This window comes from Syngnathus scovelli, chromosome 14 (genome assembly GCF_024217435.2).
Source record: "Syngnathus scovelli strain Florida chromosome 14, RoL_Ssco_1.2, whole genome shotgun sequence".
NCBI lineage: Eukaryota > Metazoa > Chordata > Actinopteri > Syngnathiformes > Syngnathidae > Syngnathus > Syngnathus scovelli.
In genome coordinates this window covers 12,273,974-12,296,798 of record NC_090860.1, presented here as the reverse complement: position 1 = coordinate 12,296,798, position 22,825 = coordinate 12,273,974, and the positions used below count along the sequence as shown (strand labels likewise).

The 22,825-nt window shown below is 42.0% G+C and overlaps 3 protein-coding genes across 8 annotated transcripts; 2 read left to right on the top strand and 1 right to left on the bottom strand.

Moving 5' to 3' along the window:
* The first annotated feature begins 360 nt into the window (after positions 1-360).
* On the top strand, positions 361-8,571 carry usp40 (ubiquitin specific peptidase 40). Its single transcript, XM_049740673.1, has 31 exons — positions 361-987; positions 1,053-1,120; positions 1,235-1,348; positions 1,426-1,590; positions 1,664-1,810; positions 1,877-2,020; positions 2,104-2,232; positions 2,304-2,423; positions 2,487-2,594; positions 2,853-3,014; positions 3,091-3,226; positions 3,285-3,366; positions 3,485-3,656; positions 3,725-3,809; positions 3,887-3,957; positions 4,262-4,641; positions 4,704-4,842; positions 4,925-4,973; positions 5,086-5,139; positions 5,331-5,419; positions 5,491-5,580; positions 5,693-5,729; positions 5,800-5,864; positions 5,934-6,008; positions 6,092-6,283; positions 6,363-6,478; positions 6,566-6,631; positions 6,716-6,926; positions 7,136-7,231; positions 7,330-7,403; positions 7,528-8,571. The coding sequence occupies exons 1-31, from the start codon at positions 789-791 to the stop codon at positions 7,634-7,636; spliced, it is 3,744 nt and encodes a 1,247-aa protein (XP_049596630.1). The 5' UTR covers positions 361-788; the 3' UTR covers positions 7,637-8,571.
* Positions 8,572-8,691: 120 nt separating this feature from the next.
* Positions 8,692-9,563, top strand: LOC125981121 (fatty acid-binding protein, brain). The gene is made up of 4 exons (XM_049740986.1): positions 8,692-8,857; positions 8,932-9,104; positions 9,177-9,278; positions 9,351-9,563. The coding sequence occupies exons 1-4, from the start codon at positions 8,785-8,787 to the stop codon at positions 9,399-9,401; spliced, it is 399 nt and encodes a 132-aa protein (XP_049596943.1). The 5' UTR covers positions 8,692-8,784; the 3' UTR covers positions 9,402-9,563.
* A 1,115-nt stretch (positions 9,564-10,678) lies between these two features.
* On the bottom strand, positions 10,679-22,777 carry si:ch211-266g18.10 (axoneme-associated protein mst101(2)). Of its 6 annotated transcripts, none has more exons than XM_049740614.2 (28): positions 22,563-22,777; positions 21,664-21,846; positions 21,503-21,586; positions 21,318-21,422; positions 21,089-21,244; positions 20,857-21,012; positions 20,619-20,762; positions 20,126-20,344; positions 19,996-20,040; positions 19,860-19,907; positions 19,766-19,792; positions 17,707-19,221; positions 17,282-17,332; positions 17,034-17,174; positions 13,641-16,934; positions 13,472-13,570; positions 13,368-13,409; positions 13,209-13,280; positions 13,096-13,143; positions 12,908-12,946; positions 12,766-12,840; positions 12,599-12,664; positions 12,473-12,523; positions 12,335-12,379; positions 12,231-12,263; positions 12,133-12,162; positions 12,037-12,063; positions 10,679-11,967 (listed from the first exon to the last, which is right to left on the bottom strand). In XM_049740614.2, exons 1-28 carry the CDS (start codon positions 22,570-22,572, stop codon positions 11,882-11,884), a joined length of 6,891 nt encoding a protein of 2,296 aa, XP_049596571.1. In that variant the 5' UTR covers positions 22,573-22,777; the 3' UTR covers positions 10,679-11,881. The 6 variants fall into 6 exon arrangements, with proteins under 6 accessions (XP_049596571.1, XP_049596572.1, XP_049596573.1 ...); XM_049740615.2 differs by having other exon boundaries at positions 12,037-12,060; XM_049740616.2 differs by having other exon boundaries at positions 12,473-12,520.
* Between the last annotated feature and the right edge of the window lie 48 nt (positions 22,778-22,825).

Below are 22,825 nucleotides of genomic sequence, written 5' to 3'. Positions count from 1 at the left end.
TGGTCGTGTCAGTAAATATTATTTAGTAAGGCCCCCGCTTGGACTGAAGAAACAGATTTTTTTTTATTTGTTGAGAATGCTACTAGACCACCTGGAAGATGTTATATGACATTATTTTTTTCAATTATTATTATTTGTGTTCACGTTATTTTAACTACAACTTCCTGATTATGATGATCATTTTATTTATTTATAGAGACGCACAAGGCTTAAGAAGTTACAAATAAAGATTTCCCCTAATAATACGCTGTTATACTATAAAAAAAAATCTGAATATAGAAATTATTGCACGCAACGGATATGACGTCACTGCGTTATGCCACCAAATGAAACTACAAGGCCCACAATGCTTCGCGGCGACGTTCGTGCCGAAAAACAAGATGGCTGCCCACTGTCCACCGGCGGCATTTGTATTTACGTTTGCCGCTTTAAGACCTAAAGTGGAAAAACAGGACTGTCTAAACAGTGTCGAGTAGATGAACAGTTACCTAGTTTATTCCTATATCGAAACGCTTGGTCTGTTTTTTACTTGACGTCGCTCGTTAAGGACAGACGGACTTTTTCTGTTTCCTTTTACCTGTGCTGTCGAGCCAGGTGAGCCGAACTTGTCAGTTAGCTTTTTAGGACGCATTTACCCGCCCCGGCCGGTCGCTATGTTCATCCCCGTCAAGTCGTCTTATTTTCGCGTCAGTCCGGCAATTGTCAACCGAGAACTGGGCAAGACCAAGATGAGATAGCGGGACGCAGCTGGCGCGTTTACCAAGCAACAAAAAAGCCAACGAAACGTCATGTTTGGGAATCTTTTTGAGGAGGATGGCGATGAGGCTGAAGGAGCCTTCTCCTCTGGGGGGACGAGAGTTGCCAAAGCGGGAGATGAACCCCCAGCTCCCCGAGGAAGAAGCAAACTGTGCGGCATTCGGAACCAGGGAGGGACGTGCTACCTCAACTCCCTACTTCAGACTCTCCTCTTCACCCCTGAGTTCAGAGGTGAGGCTGCGGATGGGATGACAAAGATCTTGTCTTCTTAATTTCCTGTGTGCATGTGTGTGCAGAGGAGCTCTTTGCATTGGGGACTGATGAGTTAGGAAGCCTTGAAGATAAAGATAAACCTGGGGCCAAAGTAAGTGCTGAAAAGTCCAACAGCGCTTTTAGGAACATTCAAAGCTCCATTCCAATGTCCAGTGTCTCTCCACACAGCCATTGTCCATGGTAGTCATAAGGTTTCTTCCCGTAGGTCCGTGTCATCCCTCTGGAGCTTCAGAGACTTTTTGCCCGTCTCTTGCTTGTGGACCAACAGAGCGCCTCCACGGCAGACCTCACTGACAGCTTTGGCTGGAACAGCAATGAGGTGTGTGCGTATAGAGAAGACAAAAGCAAATTGTTGATTCCTTAAATTGTGTTTTTGTTACACCGTGAAAACTATAGAGAACAAACCAACACGACGTGCAAGAACTGAACCGGATTCTGTTCAGCGCTCTGGAGAAATCCCTTGTGGGCACCTCCGGCAGTTCGCTCATCCACCGCCTGTACCACGGCATCATCGTCAACAGCATCGCTTGCAAGGAGTGCGGCAACGTTAGCCAACGACAGGTCCGCAAAACAAATTGACGATGATTCCTTTCTACGGGAATCAATAAATCCATTGGTGCCCTCTACACCTTAGGAGGACTTCCTGGATCTGACGACGTGCGTCTGCGGCATGTCCAGTCTTGAGGAGGCTTTGTGGAGCATGTTTGTGGAGGAGGAATTGTTCCAAGGCAATAATCTGTACAGATGTGCAATGTGTGACAAATTGGTCACTGCTGCTAAGGTAAAAACGACTTGAGTGTCAAAATAAAACTTTTTTTTCAATTGAAATGATTGACATTTTTATCAGTCTGCCAAGTTGAAGAAGCTCCCCCCGTTCATGACCATGTCCTTGCTGAGGTTCAGCTTTGACTGTAATAAGTGTGAGCGCTACAAAGAAACGGGCCGCTACAGCTTCCCCCTCACCATCAACCTCCGGCCATTTTCTCAACAGGTACAAACTTTTTCACGTGATTGACATCATCGTGTGTCCATTATGATTAAACGTCATGTCCCAGTGCTTTTGCGTCCTTGCAGACGGACGGAGATGATGCCGACTACTCCTACGAGCTGTTCTCCGTCATTATCCACAAGGGCGGCTGCTATGGCGGCCATTATCACGTTTACATTAAGGACATCGAGTGCCTAGGTGTCTGGGAGCCGGCGGTGAGATAACAAAACTACGAAAGGCAGGACTAGATCCAAAAATGAAACTAATCTCTAAAAATGTTTGTCAGGAGGAGGACACCGACAAAAAAAAGGCTCCTCCGAAGGCCAAACAGCGAGTGAAGGACCTGCCTGAGAGCAAACTCAATGAAAATGACCCTCTGAGTGTCCTCACTGCTATTATTGAGCAGGTATGAAAAAAAAATCCACTCTTGTATGCAGCAGTGGTGGTGATTTCGTAATTCATTTTCTAGGAGCCATCAAAGAGCATCCGGTTAGACCAATTGGGTCAGAAACTCATGGAGAAGCTCGGTTCCTCCTGGGGCAAAGCCTTTAAGAAAGACTATGGCCCCATTGCCAAGGTGTGTGTATATATATATTTTTTATCTAATTAGAATGTGGAAGGTGTGATGCAAAAGGTCCAGCATTAACTTGCATCAAATTCCATTTAGAACAATTAAAATGTTTAGCAATTTAACAAAACTGCCAAATTTTATGGCACGGCATTACGTTTTTGGCAACGTTACGTGTGACTCAGTCTTTTTATAAGGCTCCTTTTTTTGTCAAAGGGAAAAACAGTTGAACTGACTTGTTCCTCATTTCTTCACCCAATAAAACAGTTCCTGCAGTCACACAGTGATGTTTTCATGTTGGTATCCAATGGTGCCCAAGTAGCACTGAAGACAGAAAGCCCCATGAGCGAGCCCCCTGGTCCTGCCGACCCCCCCGCCGCTGCAGGCCCACAAGGTGACACCGTTGCCGAACTGGAGCGCCAACAAGAGGTCCACTAGAATGATAATAGAATGAGTGACGTGACCCTCCTGGTGGATATTAAGTGATGAAGTCGTGGTTCTGCAGGAGAGCCACTGGTTTGACCTGAACGACTCCGCCGTGACCTCTATCCGGGAGTCGGACATTGAGAAGCAGTTCCAGGGCAAAGAGAGCGCCTACATGCTGTTCTACAGGAAGAGTCAGCTTCAGCGGCCCACAGAAGGTAACAAATAAAAGCCGACAAGACCACCAAAAAAACTGAAGACTCTCTTCCTTTGCAGCTCTGAGCAGCCCTCACTACAAAGTTCCTCATCATCTCATCCAGATGGCACAGGAAGAGAACCTCAAGCTACAGCAGATGCGGTACAGAGAATTTTACAACCCACAAAAGTCATAAAAAGACCGATTTAAAAAAAACGATAGATGTGCAGCAAATCACATCATTGAGGTGATGAAAAGTTAACATTGTTCCCAATCGCAGGGAGGAATACGAGGCCAGCAATAACCACGTGGAGCTGCGTGTCCACCTGGCCTCTTCTTATAGGCTGATCAACGGAGCCCTGCAGCCAATCAACAGCGAGCCCAATCCCGGCACGGCACTTCTTTTCGACCGCAGAAAGACTGTGGGAGAGTTGCGATTGGCTATCTATGAGGTATTTATTCCCAAAAAAACATTTGGCTTAATGACCGGTAGCTCAAATAAGCAGCGTCTTGTCATTAGCAACAAGAACAATGGGAGGGTGACATGGTTGTGACCTTGGCCAAGATGCTTCCAGCGGGTCTTCACCTGTACAACACCCTCACAGGTGAGACACTTGAGTAGAAGGCCTCGGGGTTACAATGGAGGACATGTCTCTTTATATTTTATATTTACTTGTTACAGATGACAGCGTGTTGCTAAGCAGTGCGGGCATCAATACAAACCCTGATCTGTTTGTTTGGAATGGACGCGAGGTGAGAAATTAATCCAAACTGTTCACTAAAAAGTATTATTTTTTACATAATGGTGCAATGCTGCCCTCTGCTGGCGGATTGTGCTCATTACTCCTTAAAGACTCATCAACACCTCCCACCAAAATTACATAAAATCTTTGAGTCTAATGGAGTTATTCTTGGCATTTCATGAGTTAATAAACAAATAATCATAAGTAATACAAATTATAAATATTGGATTAAGTGGTGAAAAGATCAATTCAGAAAATCAGAATAATTGAACTGTTTAATTTGGGATAAGCTAAAGCAACTATGATCTTTTCAGGTATGTGGAGCAAGTGTTCTAACCGGAGTCGAATGGGAGCCGGTGCTGCTCACCGTCGTCCGACCCTCCGTAGAGGCGCGAGATGAGCCGGCGATCGACGAGACGGGCGACAATACGAACGGCGGCGAGGGTCTCAAAAAAGAGGCGAGGGCGTTCGCCGGCGGCGCCACCCTCAGTGAAGTGCGGGAAGCTCTGGGCGAGCCCGCCGGCAGTCTGCTGTGTCAGGAGCAGACGGATGCCAAAGGAGGACAGCGTGGGGGTGGAGGCTCCAGCGGGTGGCGGATGTTTTCGCCCGACGACATGGTCCGCACCCTCAAGGAGCTGTCGCTTAAAGATGGCGACGCCATGCTGGTGCTGGAACCGCAGTCTTTTGATAACGGGTAAATCACATGACATGAGTTGTATTTTCAGCATGGCTCACTTCCGCTCCTGTTTTGTTCAGCATGTTCACCGTCGACGGAGACGTGATCACCGTGATGACGCCGTCCGATTGTCGCTGGCTCCAAGTGGACTTTCAAACGCTGGGTGGCGGCGACGCAGACGAGAGGCGTAGAGTCAAGGTTCCTGCTGCGGGCGATACGGTTAGCCATTTTTTTTATGTTGTTTATTTTATCTGCATTAAATCAAACATTTGAGATTGTACGTTTGTTTGTGTGTCTGCAGCTTCTGTGTGAGGTCAAACAGAGGGCCATCAAGGAGCTTCAACTCCCAGGCAAGTAGAACCTGATGTCAACAACTGTTGAAGAGCATTTGGCGTTAGCATTAGCATGACGCGCAGTGACTATTCATTTGGACTTTGTAAGTTTCCATCTTCTCTTCGCCAGGTGCAGACTACTGCTTGCGACAGATGGACAACAGTGGGAAACTCCTTCCTCCAGGTAGTGTGTTTGATGCGTGTTGCTTCATGGCTGCACACGGGCGGGGGAACTCCCCCCTCATTTAGAAAACACCCCTCGCGCTCACTCTGTCATTGTGGCCCTCATTAAATTCTTAAAAGCTACGGCTGCCTTTTAATTTTCCAGTCTTTGAACTAGGCAGAGTTGTGACACCTTCTCTTCTGCTTGAACAGTAAGCGAGGACCTGTGCGTGCGTGACGCCGGCGTGCGGCTCATGACCACCATGATGCTTTGCGTGGGACGTGCCCCCGAGGCTTCGCAGGTTTGTTTATCTTCTTGATGAGTATAATGCAGGTACCTTGGAAAAATAATTTCTTTTTGTGTGCTTTGCAGCTTTTCCTGCATTTTTCTTTGGGTTCAGCGCCACCTACTGGAATATTGGAGATGGACATAAACATAGAGAAGACCTGCACTGTTAAAGAGGTAAGAATCACCGACGGGGAAAATGAAGCTTCAGGTTTGCTTCATGAACCATTTGTATTTAGGGAGAGTTTGCAAATTCCAACCTCTTTTTTTTTTTTTTTTTAATTCGCAGTGTCTGCAGATAGCGCTTAATGCTTTTGGAATCGATGGTAAACTTCTTTTTTTTTTCTTTTACCATGTAAGTTTGACTTTCTGATTGTAAAAGTTGAACGTTTGCAGGAACCTGCTGGCACTTGAGAAGGCTCGACTGGTGTGAGGAGTTGGGAGAGCCGCTGAACGACGAGGTGGGTGTCGAAAGAATCCTCTCAAACTAATCGTTGCCTCTGTGACACTTTTGGATCATTCCTTCTCAGGATGCATCGCTGTCAGAGTTGAAGATAAACAACGGAGAAACACTCGTCATCTCAGAAGGACGACTTCCTCCAAAAGTAATTCCAACATCTGGTATTTATAATTAGTGCATGTTTTGTCCTCCATAGTATCTTCATCTTTTACCCCCCCCTCCTATTAGGGCTTTCTTGAGCTGTCCGTCTGGCTGTATCGGGGACCCGTTTCCATAGCAACGGATATGAACCACACTGACAACGGCCCAGCTGAGGAGGATCACGCCGCAGATCAAACTGATTCTCACCCATCCGATCTTGCGAGTGTCGGCCAGGTGGAGATATCAGTCGAAGGCAGTCTGGAGGACCTCAAGACTCAGGTTGCTCTGAAAGTCCTGGATGAAGTGGCCTTGTCCGAAACATGATTTGGAAACAATATGTCTCTTATTTGTTTATCAGGTGTTGACGCTTCCAGCTTTACAGAACGTGTGTGCGCCCGCAAACTTTTTGCGGGCGTGGGAGATGGAGGGACGCAGCCTGGCTCGCATCCTCAGAGGAAACCAAATCACACTCAGGCAAATTTTTCAAATAGAATTTAAAAGAATAAAAGAAGATCTAGAATGTGGTATTGTCACTTGATGCTTTGTCTCCTATCTTCTCAGGAAGCTCAAGATAACCAGCGGTTCAAATATTTGTGTGCAACAGTTGTTAAAAGCGGAAGATCTCAGGTGAGAGAAATTTCCCTTTTACTTTACATTTTAGTGTGTGATTGCATCATTGAATTAATATAGATTTTTCCTGCTTTGACGAAGCCCCAAGGAAATTGTGCTGAATGTCAAGATGGGAGTACCAGGGAAGAGCTGCTACCATCCGGCAGAGGAGCTGATCTGGGACGCTTCGAGGGACCCATCGCCCGCCAGCTTGCGTACCTTCGTGGCTGAGAGCTACGGCTTGCCCGCTGCCTCTCTTCGGTTGGCCAAGCAGCGGCCGCACAAACACACTTGGGAAGAAATCTGCAGCTGGGTGAGTCATATATTTGTAATTCCCTATAGATTCCACAAGATGGCGACAAAGCATAACATGAAGCTCAACTCATTTCAACACAGGCTCTTACCACCATGAGTCCGCTAGATGGCGCCAAAGAAATACTTTTGAAAAAGCCTTTTTTGTTTGGCCACAGTCTATTCCTGTAATCATCGATTCTGTTAATTTGACTTTATTTTTTCTTACAGAGTAGCCAAGTTTCCAAGAAGAAAAAGAAGAAAAAGACAGATTCACTATTAGGAGCACCGTTTCATCTCAAAGATGGCGATGTGATAGGCGTCAGGGTAAAGCAAAACTCAAATGAGAGAACATTTTAAAATGAATGAAAAGGAAGTCTTTTTAAAATAAAATAATTGTAATGTTTTTTGTGTCCTGTTTACAGAACCTTTTGATTGACAGCAAGGACTTTGACATTTGGGAGGACGAACAAGAGCAAGCAGAGCAACAACACAAAGGGTAAAGATTTTTTTAATGCAACATGGAAGTGCTTTTTTTTTTTACCCCCTAATATTCTATTACAAAATACCCGTGAAGTCAGACATGTTGAATTGAATACTGATTTCGGGCTTCTTTTTTTTAGAGATCGGGCTGGAGGCTCAAACTGCGCTGGATCACAAACAAAGACGCCCAAAAGGCCCGAGGTGGCGCTATCCATCAATGTCGGCGTCTTCAGCAGCAACTGCCACTAGTGCGCAGCCAATGTCGTTGACGCGTGGCGCCCTGTTGCATAACAGAGACAATCCTCGAAGAAGAACCGGAAAGCTTATTGAAAGTTTATTGACCAGCCACTCAAGTACCAACAATACTGTAGATTGTACATAATGCGGTTGGAACTTTTTTGTTTAATTCAGGATAATGATGTTACGCTTCAAAAGGGAACGAGAGGGAGAAGAGGCCTTTACTGTACATTGACGAGCATCGGTGCCGTTGACCCTCCCTACCTCACTCTTGCAGTCTACCTCCGCTGACCTCCCCCCGTGTTTTTTTTAAGCGCATCAAACTGCCAACCAATCCTGAAATGTTAAAAGTCCCATGCAACAATTTTTTATTTAGATTTTTAAATATCTTTTAAGATCATTTATCTCCGATTTGCAAGATAATTATAAATATGTGAATGAGCTTTTCTCTGATTGGGTCGGTTAGTTACCGATATGTGGCCGTCTTGTGGCCTCAGTCTCGGTCATGTTCCAGACTTGCCTTGATTAAGTTGGACATGAAATGATGCAAAAATTGATTGTGATAAGATTTGACCTTTCATTATTTTGGGGGTTTCAAGTATTGAAAAAAAAAAATCTTCATTGGCTAAACAGTTTAAAGAAACTTTTAAAAGTATTTTGCAGGGGAACCAATGTTTTTTTTAATAACTTGTGATGGTCTGCAAAAGTAAATATATGTATATTTATCTTGGAAAATTAAATGTTCTTGCATGGGCTGTGTGAATTTGTAATTGACATTTTTGAAGGAGAAAAAATATCTTTTTGTTTTGTTGCTGTAATAATCTCACTGTAAGCAGTGCCAACAATTATGGCTGATGATAAATGATCAGTACATATTTTAGAGTATTTTCCTCAATAGGTTTTACTGTAAAATGTATTATCCAAATAAAAGTATCCAGAATAAACTTTTGGTTTGCGCTCGTTAATTTTATTTATTTATTTAATGCCCCTTTGGAGCTTACGAGCGGGCTGTCAAATCGGCTTTCTCGCTTCAGCGCATGCGCCCGCCTCCCAGCCCAAGTCGATATAAAACGGACTTCACTGAATGACGCTGACCCCATTGATTCGTGTGGCGTGGTCAGTTTATGTTGTTAATCCATTTTGACTAAAAACCTGCAAAAATGGTGGATGCTTTCTGCGCTACATGGAAACTGCTGGACAGTCAGAATTTTGATGAGTATATGAAAGCGCTCGGTGAGTCATTTATTTCAAGTTGCTGCATCTTCTCTGGTGAATTTTTTTGCATCTCCAAAATCTATCCCCACTAGGTGTGGGCTTTGCCACAAGACAAGTGGGCAACGTGACCAAACCTACAGTGATCATCAGCCAGGATGGAGATAAAGTGGTCGTGAAGACCACGAGCACCTTCCGCAACACCGAGCTCAGCGCCAAACTGGGGGAGGAGTTTGACGAGATCACGCCTGATGACCGAAAAGTCAAAGTAATATCATTACAAAAATGCAATTAGAAATCGATCTTTTTGATTAACAATACTTTACATTTTATTTGACAGTCCACATTCACCATGGAAGGGGACAAATTTGTGCAAGTGCAAAAGTGGGACGGCAAAGAAACCAAATTTGTCCGAGAGCTCAAGGATGGGAAGCTGGTGATGGTGAGATGACGTCATTAGTTCTTCACTTGCAACTTAATTTTTTTTTGCTTCATTTGTATTTCTTTTTTCCAGACTTTGACGTTTGACGGCGTCCAGGCTGTGCGAACGTATGAGAAAGCCTAATTTTCTAATATTTTATTCGCAAGGAATACTTTGCTATTTTTATTGTCTGTCCTACTGATCTTTTTAACCTATTAAACAGGAGCGTGAAATATTTGCACTTCTGTTTTTACGTTGAAGAAAATGTTTAACATGCAAACATTTAATAAAATAATTGTTGAATAATTTGGGGTCATTTCATTCACAATAAAAGCCTCACTTGTGTGTGTCATAAAAAAAAAAAAAAAGGTGAGATAAACATCAATTTGTGTGTGTGTGTGTAGCTGATTGAAAATCACTGCACAGGGTGTCGCCTGTGCTTTTTGCCAAGTGACAGCTGCAGGGTCCAACGCGACCGGGCAGCGTGAACGACCTGGAATGAACCCTGGAGAATTGCCACACACACACACACACACACACAGACAGAAGCTGGAACGAGGATAGAGGCGGTGACGTCACTAATCTGATTTAGGCCATGGTGTCATGACGTGGAGGCAACATGCGATGGCGTGGACCAACCATAGGTAAATCGCGTGACACACACACACACAAAAGAAGAAAATAGATTGATAGACAAGCTTAAGATGAATTCAATAATACAATCAATCATTCTCAGCATTGTGAATCGGCGCACAAGGAGCTGCGTTCTTCTAGCTGCCAACTTTGCTCTAAATGCACAAACAAAGGTTGTGTGCTAACTGGAGTGGAACTCCGATTTCAATTGAAAATGGAGTCTGCCAAAAGGTTGTCACAAAACGAGCCAAGAGAGCTAAGAAAGAAACAGTCAGTCGTTCCCATAATAGACAAAAAAAATCGTTTGTGTCTGCTAGCAGGCGAGAAGTTCCCTTTTTGTTTGGAGTGAAGTGAACCCATGGACCTCGGTCCAGAGTTTTGGGCCCACATAAAATAGACGCTTGTTTTTGATTGGCTGAATACACGATACAAAATATATCATTTTTTCTCTATATTTGGCTCTGACATAACAATGATTAAAATGATCACCTAAAAATGATCAAAACTAAATTTAATTCAATCAAATATTTTTACATCAATTTTTGTATTCAGTATGAAGTGATTAAAATAGTGTCATGTTTGGTTTTGATTTGGACTTTGATTTGTTTCCCTGGTATTTCTACATGTCTTGTTAGTTAAGCGTTCCCTCCCCTGTTCTTGTTAGCGTCGTCCAATCAGCTCCTTCGACCACTTGTATCCTTGCTTCCTTGCGCTTGGGTCCTCAATCCCACGAAGCAGACAGAAAGCTTTGAATATGTTCAATCAAGACTTTCCACATGACGACACACTTGCGTGACTCTTTTATTGAATGTCAAATCTAAGCGCAATGAGCAGACACAATGGTGCTGTTGTTCTATTATTATCCTCCTCAATGGGGATCAAAATTGTATTTACAAAAAGTCTACACACCCCTCTTCAAATACCAGGTCTCTATCCATTCATTTTTAATTAAGTTGTAAAATGTTTTTGGTCACACTAATAGTGGATTTTTGTTTTACAATTTTTTTGAACGTAGCATTTGAAGAGGGGTGTGTAGACTTTTTATATTCACATTCTTTCTCCCTTTTTTCTATTTTAAATCTCTGACACGCACATGCAGATTTCAGGTAGCTTTGAACCTAACAAATAAATTTTCATTACATTCTAAATATATTTATCTCGGTAAAAATATTGCAAAGCATTGGCGGTAGTGTTTGTTTGTAACAAAACAATACAACTCACACAAGACGTGTCCCACTTATTATGATTACAAAAAAAAATGGGATTTACATTTAGGATGATCCTCTCAGGCTTCGTCAATTGTCACAAAGCGTGACAAACAACATCTGTTAGCGTCTAGCTGCTGACAAATGAGGCGAGCCTCCGTCAAAACAGCATTTTCATTTTCTTCAGAAATATGTAAATCTCCCAATCCCCATTTTGTGCTTTTCATCTGTTTAATTGTCTTCATCGTAATGTACAGTCAGTTGTTTTTGTTCTGTCAACCATAAACGAGCACAAAATGGCGCACTGCGAGCCAACGTTAACATTGGCGCAGACGTGCGTGCTGATTAAATAATCAGACTTTTTAGGGAGTCTTTTTCCATCCGGATGTTTTGGGAGCTCTCATATATGTGGCATGCTCATAAGGGGCGTGCATAGGGGGGGACCGACAGGGCGGTAACCTCCCTCAACCAATTGTCAAAAAAAAAAGTAAATTAAAATGAAAGAGAATAATAAAAAGAATATAAAATAACTACAAAAATTACTGAAAAATAAAATAATATAAAAGAAAGAAAGAAAAAAATAACTTCATAATAAATTAACAATAAAAAAAAAAAAGAAAAAAAATAAAAGTAAAGGAATGACATTGGCTGCACATATTTGGTAAGAGAGCTCAACCAAATGTGACCAAAATGGCTGCTTCCATGTGGCAAGAATTACCCACAATCCCCCGCTCCAATCAGTCGAGTCGGGCTCTAAAATGGCGGCCGGCCGTCAGCTGCTCCGCCTCAAACCTGCAGCGGCGAGAACGCGTAGAAGGGAAACTGGGCTTCGTCCTCGTCCACGAAGAAACACTGGAAGTAGGGCAGGTCGTCTGTGGGCGGAGTCAGGTGATGTCACCTTATGATGTCACATCCTGTCACCTATTGCAAGTTATACTCACCTTCCGGGATAAAGTCATCAGAATCTGCTGAGAAAATAAAAACACTTTTAATGACTCCATTCAACTTAATTTATGTCAAGCATTATTTTTTTTTACCTTTCGGTTCCTCCTCCTTTGAGGATTTATCTGCAACAAAATCAACAAGTTAATAAATAATAATAAATAATGACGTACCCTAAAAGGACTCAACCTACTTTTCTCTTGTATCTCTTTAAGGACTCTGTCTTCTGTGAATACGAGTAGAAAATTAATATTAATAAAATCAAAATTAAAAATCATACATTTAACCGCTTGGTACCTTTCGGCAGGTCGTCTTTAGCTGCCTTTTTCTCCACGACTTTTTCTAAACACAACAGAGAAATTAAGCACACTCGAGATGTTATTCATCAATAGCAAGTTTGGCACTGAAAATAACAACCGCCCCTAAACGCAGCACCTTTTGTCACTGTTGTGGGCTTTTGGTTTTCTTTGGCAGTCTTGTGCTCTGCTGTTAAAATAAAATAAAATAAAAAAGTAATTAAAACTACAAAAACACTGTCAGAGAGGTCTAATAAAAATTTACCTTTTGTCTTTAGGAGTGATGTGGCCTTTCTCTTCTTTGAGTCAGTCTTCTCGACCGAGGTAGACACTTAAAAATAAATAGATAAATTATTATTAGTTGTTTATGAAAAATACAACGTTGGAATGCTATTGCGTGAGTTAGCGTAGCATCAGAAAAGTAGCCTGTACATCCACCTTTTTTTAGCGGAGCCGCTTTCACTTTTTCTCTGGCTAGAGTTGCATTTTTAGGAGCAATCCCCGCTTCTACAAACAGCAAAAATAAAATTGGACAATTTTTATTTTTTAGATTATGAATTAGTGAAACACTTACCTTTGACGCCCACGCTGGGTTTCGTCTGAATTCGAATAGCTTTAAATAAAAACAGAAAAAAACATGAATATTCTTCAATGATATTAGTCTGTCAGTGCTAATTTTGTTAGCCTGTCTTAGGTGTTTTGCATTGCACGTTAGCATTAAGCTAAGAAGGTTTTGTAAGTCACCGCTTTGGATATGCATACGTGTTTTTGCGGGTGTCTCCTGGATTTTCTTTACCGGTCTTGTGATAACTGAAAGAAATTAAAAATGAATATAAATTCAGATGATTTTAAAAGTATAAAAAGAAAGAAATTACTTTTCTTCATTGGCACAATTTTAACTCTCTCCTTCAGCACCGATGTGATGTTTTTTGCAGGAACTTCTTTTTCTGGCAACACATTAAAAAAATATGAGTGTAGATGCTAATGTGGTTAGCTGCCGCTAACATGATAATAAAATGGAAAACACTTGCTACCTTTTTTTGTGGGTTCTGGTTTGGCTTTCACCGTGGGAAGTTCTAGAATTTAAAAAAAAAATCAGGAATTATTTGAAAATTTTGCGTCGAGAGTTTTGACATACCTTTTTCTTTTGTCACGTTGACGTGTTCTTTTTTGAGGACAGGTGCGATTTGCTTTTTGGTGACTCTGAGGAACCTGAAAGGTTTCTTGGAAACATCCGCTGAAAAAAACGAAGAACCAGACAGATGCCACAAAAAGTCGAAATTATGTTGGCGATTGACCAAATTTACCTTTCGGTGCAGGTTTTTCTTTTGGAGTCTTCTTGACTTCTTTGTCCACTTTGGAAGTGTCGATTGTATCTTCTTTGGTGGTCACCTTGACAACTTTTGAGAGCTTCTCCGGTTCTTTTTTAGACGGTTTCAAAACTTCTTTGGAGGGTTCCTTTGTTTTTTGCTTGGAGGGCTTCTCAGGTTCCCTGGAAATGACATCTTCAGGTTTTTCCTCCTTGGGAGGTTTCTTTTCCTTCAATGACTTCCTTCCTTCTGCTTCATCGGCCATCTTGATTTGTTTTTCTTTCTTGGCAGGTTTCTTCTCTTCAACGTCTACTTTGGTGTGTATCTTTGCTTCTTTGAGGGGTTCTTTGGGTGGAATCTCCTCAGATGGTTTAGGCTCCTCTGGGGCTTCTTGAGGTGTTGATTTGGGTTCCTTCTCCATTGGGGTCGGTTTCTGAGGCCTGGTCTCTCTTCTGATCACTTTTTTGACTTCCATCTGCTCTCCTAAAGATTTCCCGGTCTCTACTGTGTCCTCTTCTTTGGGAAGTTTCTTCTCCTCTTTCATCTCAGAAGGTTTACTTTCATCTTCTTGAGAAGGTTTATGAGGCCTGGTCTGTCTTCTGATCACTTTTTGGACTTCCATCTGCTCTCCTAAAGATTTCCCGGTCTCTACTGTGACCTCTTCTTTGGGAAGTTTCTTCTCCTCTTTCATCTCAGAAGGTTTACTTTCTTCTTCTTGAGAAGGTTTTGGAGGCCTGGTCTGTCTTCTGATCACTGTTTGGACTTCCATCTGCTCTCCTGAAGATCTCCCGGTCTCTACTTTGTCCTCTTCTTTGGGAAGTTTCTTCTCCTCTTTCATCTCGGAAGGTTTACTTTCTTCTTGTTGAGAAGGTTTCTGGATGTCTTTGTCTTCTCTTGGTTTCAGAATCTTTCTCTCCTTTCTGAGCGGTGTCGTGATGAGTTTGTGTTCTCCCAAAGATTCGTCAACTTGTTTTTTCTGAGGGACCTCCAACACTTCCTTGGGAGGTTTCTTTTTTTCCTTGTCCTCAGAGGGTTTAGCCTCCTCATGGACCTTCTGGGATGGTTTCATGAGGTCTTTTTGGAGTCTGGTTGGTTTCAGGTGCGCTGTCTTTTTCCTGAGAGATCTTTTGACGTCTTTCTCCTCTTCAAGTTCTTCATGTAGTTTCTTCTCCTCTGTCTTTGTCGTGGTTGTCTTGGAATCTCGTCCTTCTTGTTTCTGGAGATCCTCTTTAAGATGTTTCCTGGCTTCCTTTTCCTCTTCAGGCGGCTTTTTGACTTCAGTTTCATTGCTAAGTTCTTTGTGTGTCTTTTTGAGAACTTCTTTGGACGTTCTTCTGAAGAACAGCACTTTTTCAGGAGGTGTTTTGCCTTCTTTCTCATCTTTGGTAACTTTCTTTACTTCTGTGACTTCTTTGTGGATTTTGAAAAATCTTTTTAAAGACGTCCTCTTGTCTTTGACTTCGGAACCACCTTCAAGAGGTTTCTTAGTGTCTTGAAGGACCACTGAAGACACGTTTGCTTCTTTGATGGGTTTCTCAACATCTTTGGGAAGTTCCTTTTTGAGAGCTTTGTCGACATCTTCCCGAGGACGCCTCTTGTCTTCTTTGCCTTCCTTTGGTGGTTTCTCTTGCGCTTCTTTGATGCTTCTTAGTTTTCTAGGAAGCTTCTTGCTGGTTGTTTTTTCAGGTTCTACAAGCTTTTGTTCTTTGGGAGGTTTGCTAACGACACCCTTGTCCTCTTTTACTTTCAACTCATCCTTAGTCACTTCTTTGACTGACTTCTTTTCTTTCTTTGGTTTCCTGACTTCCTTCTCATGGCTTGGAAGTTCTTTGAGTTCCTTTGGAGGTTTCTTGGCTTCCTTGGAAGGTTCTTTGACTTCTTTCTGAGGTTTCTTGGCTTCCTTGGAAGTTTCTTTGACCTTCTTGTCTTGTTTCTGCGGCTTTGTGACTTCCTTTGTAGTTACTTTGACCTCTGTGTCTTCTTTCTTGACTTCTTTCTCTTTTCTAGAAGGTTCTTTGCCGTCTTTTTCATCTTTAAGAGGTGTCTTGATTTCTTCAGAAGGTTCTTTTGCCTCCTTCTCTTCTTTGAGAGGCTTCTTGACTGCCTTCTCCTTTCTTGAAGGTTCTTTGGCTTCCTTTAGAGGTTTCTTGACTTCTTTGGATGGTCTCTCAACTTCTTTTGGAGATTTCTTGAGTTCCTTCAAAGTTTCTTTGCCTTCTTTCTCTTCTTTGAGATGTTTCTTGTCTTCTTCAGCTTTTTCTTTGACCTGTTTCTCCTCTTTGAGAGGCTTCTTGACTCCCTTCTTTTTTCTAGATGGTTCTTTAACATCCTTTGGAGGTTTCTTGGCTTCTTTGGAAGGTTCCTCAACTTCTTTTGGAGGCATCATGAGTTCCTTCAAAGTTTCTTTGCCATGCTTCTCTTTTTTAAGATGTTTCTTGTCTTTTTCAGCTTTTTCTTTGACCTCTTTCTCCTCTTTGAGAGGCTTCTTGACTGCCTTCTCCTTTCTTGAAGGTTCTTTGACATCCTTTGGAGGTTTCTTGGCTTCTTTGGAAGGTTCCTCAACTTCTTTTGGAGGTATCATGAGTTCCTTCAAAGTTTCTTTGCCATGCTTCTCTTCTTTCTGAGGTTTCTTGACTTCTTTTACTTTTCTAGAGAGTGTTTTGGCTCCCACCTCCTCCTTTGGAGCTTTCTTGACTTCCTTCAATGGTTCTTTGATGTCTTTCTCTTTTTTCGGTGGTTTCTTGACTACCTCCATAGTTTCTTTGACCTCTTCTTTTTGAGGTTTTTCGTCTTCCTTCGGAATTTCCTCGACCTTCTCGGCTTTGTGAGGTTTCTTTACCTCCTCTTTGACTTCTTTGAGAGGTTCCTTGACTTCTTCAGATGGTTTCTTTACTTCTTTCTGAGGTTTTTTCACTTCCTTTTCTTTTCCTAAAGGTGCTTTAACTTCTTTTGGAGGTTTTGTGGCTTTCTTAGAAGGATCTTTGACCTCTTTGACTTCTTTTGGAGGTTTTTTGACTTCCTTCTCTTTTCTAGAAGGTCTTTTGACTTCTTTGAGAGTTTTGGGCATCACCTTCTTGTGTAACGCCTCCTCTTTTATTTCTTCTTTTATTTTCTCAGTAAGGGTCTCCTCCTCTTTTTTCTCCTCTTTAGCAGGCTTCCTCACATCTTCTTTCTCTTTCACGGCCCTTTTTGGCACTTTGATTTTGGAGAACCTGACTATGAAGGGCTTCTTTGCATCCGTTGTGTTAGCCGGAGTCTTTGCTTCTACTCGCAGCTCCTTCAGTGGTTCTTCTAAAGGTGAGGGAAACAAATTATTAAGCATGGGGAATTGAAAAATATTATAAAATATTGTACAATACTGTGAATATGGGGTGATGAAATTTAACTTACCTTTTGATTTTTGTGTTTTTTTCTTAAGAAGTTTTGTGATGGCTTTGAGCTTCTCTGCTGGTTTTTCCTCGCTGGTTTTGTTGGTGAGCGATGGCTCATGCTTGACATCTATCTTCTTCTCTTTCTTTTCTTTCAAAAGATCTGCATATAGTAATAAATATTGGAATATGAATCCCGATTCAAAATAAAAAGAACATTTGTGATGGGATGGAAAACCAGGAGATCGACAAAGGCCGTCACAATATTACCTTTAACTTTAACTGCTGGGGTCTGCTGTTTTTTGGTTTTATGTTTGACAACTGAAACATAGAAAATAATCACATTTATTTATTTATTTATTTATTTATTTATTTATTTATTTATTTCTGTTTGCGCGACCATATACAAATAATACCAAATATTGTAAATAACACTATAAATGGTCGCTGCCAGTCCCATAACCTGGATTTAAAAAAAAAATAAAAAATAAATTGGGTCGGTTGCATCCAGCGTAAAAGTGTGCCAAAGCAGTCATGCAATAGTTCGCTAACGGGAGAAACCAAAAGTCACAATAACGGCAAAATATGTGATGGACAGTCACTTTTTTTGACCACACAGGAACATTTTCATGATTGAACATGAAAAAAAAAGTGCAAGATGGAATGAAAAATGACTTTTTTTTTTGATTGGGTACCTGGGCGGAGCTTGATGGAATATTTCATGTGTGCAGGAACAGGAACAGGAACTTCCGCGTCCTCGCCATGATGAAGGTCTTGCTCTTCGTCATCCTCATGCGCAAAAGGTTTGTCCTCCTCCAAAGTTGCTGTCTCCTCCTCGTCCTCATCTGTGATGGTTGTCTCCTCCTTATCCAGAATTGCTGTCTTCTCACCCTCATCCTCATCTAATGCGGTTTCTTCCTCCTCCTCATCTTCTGGCGTTGTCTTCTCTTTAGTCACGTCTTCCTCGCCAGCAACAGCTTCTTCCTCCTCCTCCTCATCTACTGTTATTTCCATCTCCTCGTCATGATCATCTACTGTTGTGTCCTCTTCGTCAGCAAAGGTTGTTTTCTCAACGTCTTCATCTTCCTCCTCTTCATCATCATCTATATCTACTATTGTTGTCTCCTCAGCTAACGATAAAGTTTCCTCCTCCTCCTCGTCGTGATCATCTTGGGTTAGAATCTCCTCCTCATCCTCAGCTAATGTTGTTTTGTCTTCCTCCTCATAATCATCTTTAGTTCTTTTGTCATCTTCATCTACTGTTGATATGTCCTCCTCTAATGTTGTTATCTCCTCTTTGGTCTCCTCCTGCATCTCCTCTTCCTCCTCTACTGTTTTCTTTTCTTCATCAGCTAAGGTTGTTTTCTCAACGTCTTCATCTTCCTCCTCGTCAACTTCAACAGTTTCCACCGCCTCATCTTCATCATCATCTACTGTTGTCTCATCTAATGTTGACGTTTCCTCCTCCTCCTCCTCATGATCATCTTTGGTTGGAATCTCCTCCTCTTCATCAGCTATTGTTTTCTCTTCTTCATCATCGTCCTCATCGTAATCGTCTTCAGTTTTGTCGTCATCTTCATCAACATCCACGATTGTTGATATCTCCTCCTCCTCTTTGGTCACCACATCTTCGTCGTCATCATCATCACTGGGAAGGGCTTCCTCCTCTTCATCAGATATTTTCTCATCATCGTCATCTTCAGTTATTTTCTCCTCTTCATGATCTAAAATTGCTGTCATCTCCACTTTTGTTTCCTCCTGTTCCTCATCTATGGTTGCCATCTCCTCATCATCTTCATCATCAGCTGAAGTTGTTAATTCCTCCTCTTCATCATCCATCTTTGGTGTCTCCTCCTCCTCCTTCTGATCTCTTATGTCATCACTCTTTTCCTTCTCCTCATCTCCAACTGCGGCAGTCAACTCTTCATCTTCTCCAATCTGCTCTCCAGTCTCTTCATCCTCTATTGCGCTCTCCACTTTTGCATCATCATCAGCATCCAAGGGTGTCATCTCCTCGCCATCTAAAGGAACCTCCTCAACTCCTGCAGCTTCAATCTTCTCCTCTTTCAACCCACCATCCTCTTCATTCACCTCCTCTCCTTGTCCTTCCTCTTCATCCTCCGCTGCTTCCTCCTCCCCCTCCCCTTGGGATGCTTTTTTGTCTTCTCGCAGGTCTTCATCCGAGCGCATCATCACCGTCACCTCTGCAACTGCACCACCAGCTCGTCACGTCACAAACACAGTCCACAAATCGACGGGCGGGATGAGGTGGAATGAGACAGGCGGCCATGTTTTTTTTTTTTTTACACACATCGACGTGCTTACATTAGTGTCCCATGGTTGACGCAATCCCGTTCGTACGAAAAAAAAAACACAAAGTCAAGAGGCAAGCTGTCGTAGAAACAAGATGCATCACTCTCAAAGTACACAAAATTGTGTAAAAACAAACACAACACTGAGAAACAAAATCACATTATCACGTCTGATCCACAAAAAAAATCATAGAGGGGTGTGTTCACTTTTGAAACATCACCCAAGGCTACTTTTAACTGTTATGTTTGGTGTACACACATAAACACAAACATATACAAAACAGGACACTTTTTAAATGTGTTAAATAAATCAATACACATTTTTTTTGCATGCTTAAAATTTTGTGGAACCTTGAAAGTAGATTTTTTTTGTGTGTTCTACTTTCATGGTTTCACTGCATAGACAATGCTTTTTGTATTTGTATAAAAAATATGGTTTTACCTTTTGCAAACGGTGGCAGAAATTCACCTGGATTTTATTTAAAGATGTGTTAATAAATCTTAATTTAATAACACACGACAAACTAGAGTCTCACCTTTGCGTCTCACCATCGGCAGCTCGGAGTGAGGTGCTGCACTTTTATCTAAATCGAGAATTCCTTCATTAAGAATTTCTTTATTGATTATAATTTTACATTTTTATATTTAGAGAATGGTTGTAAAAACAAATACCTTTTTCAGGGATGATTTCCTCAGGCGGCATAGCGACCGATTGAGCTAAAAATAAAATAAATGTCCATTTTTGTACAGTTCATTATATTAGGTACACCTGCACTGTAAATATGAACATTTTAAAACACACCTTGCTTGCCCACAATCATGGCCGACATGTAGGCCACAAATAAATCCTTCTTGCTGGTCAGCTCCAACATGGCATCTTCAACTGTTTTCGCAGGGTCAAAGGTCACGTTGGGGAGGACCCCGGTGATGGCGTTGGCAAGCATTTGGTATTGCTCCACCACGATTTCGGCGGTCCTGTTCAGGGCGGCCGAGGGGCTGAAGTAGACCGCTTCCTGGATGTCTACAAAGGTTAGCGACGGGGGTCAAATTCTGATTTTTAAATTATTACATTGTATTTTGTAGAAAGTGGTGCTTTCTGGCATTTGCGCCCCCTTGTGGACACTCTCTCCGCTGGATTAGAAAATAATGCATCAGACGGTTTTAGCGGTCTGACAAGACATTTTATGAATGTATATATGGAACCTGATGATCCAGATCAGTCTCAAGTCCTGAAATTTCTATCCCTTAACCTTAAACAAACAATCTTATTAGTGGTGAGGATGAAAATCACGTACCGTTGACTATATCAACCACGCCGCCCTTTGTGACAGACATCACTTCCTGCAGGCCGTCCGCCATTTTATGGACAGTGTCATTTGTAATACTGACGAGGTTCCTGCCAAACGCTACGGGGTCCAAAAAGCTGAGGTCCACGCTTCCTGAAAGTGGAAAAAAAACTTTAGTTAACTGGGAATCATTCAAAGTTTTGAACTAGCAAAAATTAGATCATAAATTACAGAGACATATAAATACCCTTGACTAGATCCAGAACAGAGTCCAGGATGCCACAGAAGAACTCCTGAATGGAGCCCAGCAGGCCGCAAACAAAGTCATTGGTGCAGGAGAACACTCCTCGACACCACGGAACCGGATCCATGAAGCTCAGGTCCATTTGACCCGAACACACCACTGCGGGGTCATCAAATGTCAGAGTTTACCGAGACATCACAAATGCAGCATCAGCAAATCGTCAACGTTGACTAACCTTTACTGATATGTGTTATAGAAGATAACACGACATCCACAGCAGCACAGAACGTGTCCCTGAGGGACGCCGCCAACCCGCTCACAAAGACATTGGTGGAATGGAAAAGGCCTCTGCCAATCACCACCGGATCCACGTAACTCAGGTAGAAGACGTCTACATTTGGGAGGACAATCGTACGTCAAAAGTGGAACCTCCAAAGTTGCACATTCAGGATGAAAGTCCATACCTTCTTCGTCGGAGAAATATTGCACAAATTTGTCTTTGGCTTGGGCTATTTCGTCCATGGCGTACGTGGCGGCAGACATGGGGTCACTTAAGTCGGGTGTACATTCTGGGAAGGAGATGAAATGTCACAAGCCTGCCAGGCAGGTGATGGATGCTGTTAATGCTAACGCTAAGCTTTGAGGTCACCTTGGAACTTGTTGACGAGATGGGACACTTCGTCCGCGGCGTCATATGCAGCTTGGAGCGGGTCGGACATGATGTGCTGGATGTCTGCATATTGCAAAATTTTGAAAAGCATGCAAAAAATATTATTAGTTATCAGTTCTGACAGATTATTGACAACTCACCTGGTACTGCTTTGTACTCCACAAAGTCAAACATGACCACGCCCACCGTCAACCAGCATAAGAGAGCGGCCAGAGCAACAAGCAGCTCCACAGACACACGAAGCTTGTTCAGCACCATCATAGCTTTGGACTTGATGGAGCCACCTGCTTCTGCTGCTGGGGGCCCTTTGGCGCGATTGGCCCCTTAATATGGCAAAAAAAAAAAAAATAGAAATAGTTTGTTCCACAAAATATACTGTAGCTTCATAGATATATTATAAAATAAATCTGAAAAATAATTACATAATGGAGAATAATTTGATGTGTATAACAATTGGAAAGTTGGTGAGCAAAACGTTGCAATACTCGTAAAAACCGCTAGACGTCGCTGTTTCAAGCAATGTAATGCACTGGGGTTATAAACTCACAGTTCCCTGAGGCAAGAAACTTCCACGATCCACTGATTTATTCAACGCTTACCTCTCCTATATTGAAAATGATTTAAGAGTTATAAATAATACAGATTCGAGCCCATGCGTCATGGGGCTGCTTAGCCTTTTGCTAATGTTCACGATACATGATAGCTTGTATTTATAGCAACAACTGCTTCAACACATTTGAAACTTTCTGACACTGTTGTGTGCATGACAAGACACTTTTCAAAAATATTTCATGAGCTTCTCATACTCTTTTACTGCATAATGTTCCTGCCATTAATATCAATTATAAATTTATTATTATTATTATTATTATTATTATTATTATTATTATTATTATTATTATTATTACTCAACTGGCGTGACTCCCCCCCCCCCATTTAAAAAGTGAGTCAATTTAAGAGCCATTTAATGTATTTTAAATCTCAGTTTTCTAAAAGTTCAGCAGATGGACCTCATACAAGTTATGTCAATCAATCCTACCTTCAGCCATATTGATCACTTTCTCTTGTTACAATCCGTTTGAAATCAATTCCGGTCCAGTCATTTATTCCATATTTGATCACTTCTTCAAAAAAAAGGAAAAAGATGAATAAAAAGCATGAACAAGTGCACTTTACGGGTGCATGTGGAGCTGCCAGTGCGGAGGCATTGACCGAGGGGAGCGGGGTGGGGGTGGGCCCGGTTGATTTTGAACACAGCACACAACACGAAGATGTAACTTTACCCCCCTGATGGGTTATTCT

What these genes read in the sequence shown, in the direction of transcription:
- usp40 (XM_049740673.1), top strand. Translation starts at nt 789, where the DNA reads ATGTTTGGGAATCTTTTTGAGGAGGATGGCGATGAGGCTGAAGGAGCC. An exon ending in CCTGTACAACACCCTCACAG is followed by an intron (nt 3,810 to 3,886) that starts GTGAGACACTTG and finishes TACTTGTTACAG; the next exon opens with ATGACAGCGTGTTGCTAAGC. An exon ending in GCGATGTGATAGGCGTCAGG is followed by an intron (nt 7,232 to 7,329) that starts GTAAAGCAAAAC and finishes TCCTGTTTACAG; the next exon opens with AACCTTTTGATTGACAGCAA.
- LOC125981121 (XM_049740986.1), top strand. Translation starts at nt 8,785, where the DNA reads ATGGTGGATGCTTTCTGCGCTACATGGAAACTGCTGGACAGTCAGAAT. An exon ending in TGAGTATATGAAAGCGCTCG is followed by an intron (nt 8,858 to 8,931) that starts GTGAGTCATTTA and finishes TATCCCCACTAG; the next exon opens with GTGTGGGCTTTGCCACAAGA. An exon ending in CTGATGACCGAAAAGTCAAA is followed by an intron (nt 9,105 to 9,176) that starts GTAATATCATTA and finishes TTTATTTGACAG; the next exon opens with TCCACATTCACCATGGAAGG.
- si:ch211-266g18.10 (XM_049740614.2), bottom strand. An exon ending in ATATTTCTCCGACGAAGAAG is followed by an intron (nt 21,245 to 21,317) that starts GTATGGACTTTC and finishes TCCCAAATGTAG; the next exon opens with ACGTCTTCTACCTGAGTTAC. An exon ending in ATCACTCCTAAAGACAAAAG is followed by an intron (nt 12,524 to 12,598) that starts GTAAATTTTTAT and finishes TTATTTTAACAG; the next exon opens with CAGAGCACAAGACTGCCAAA.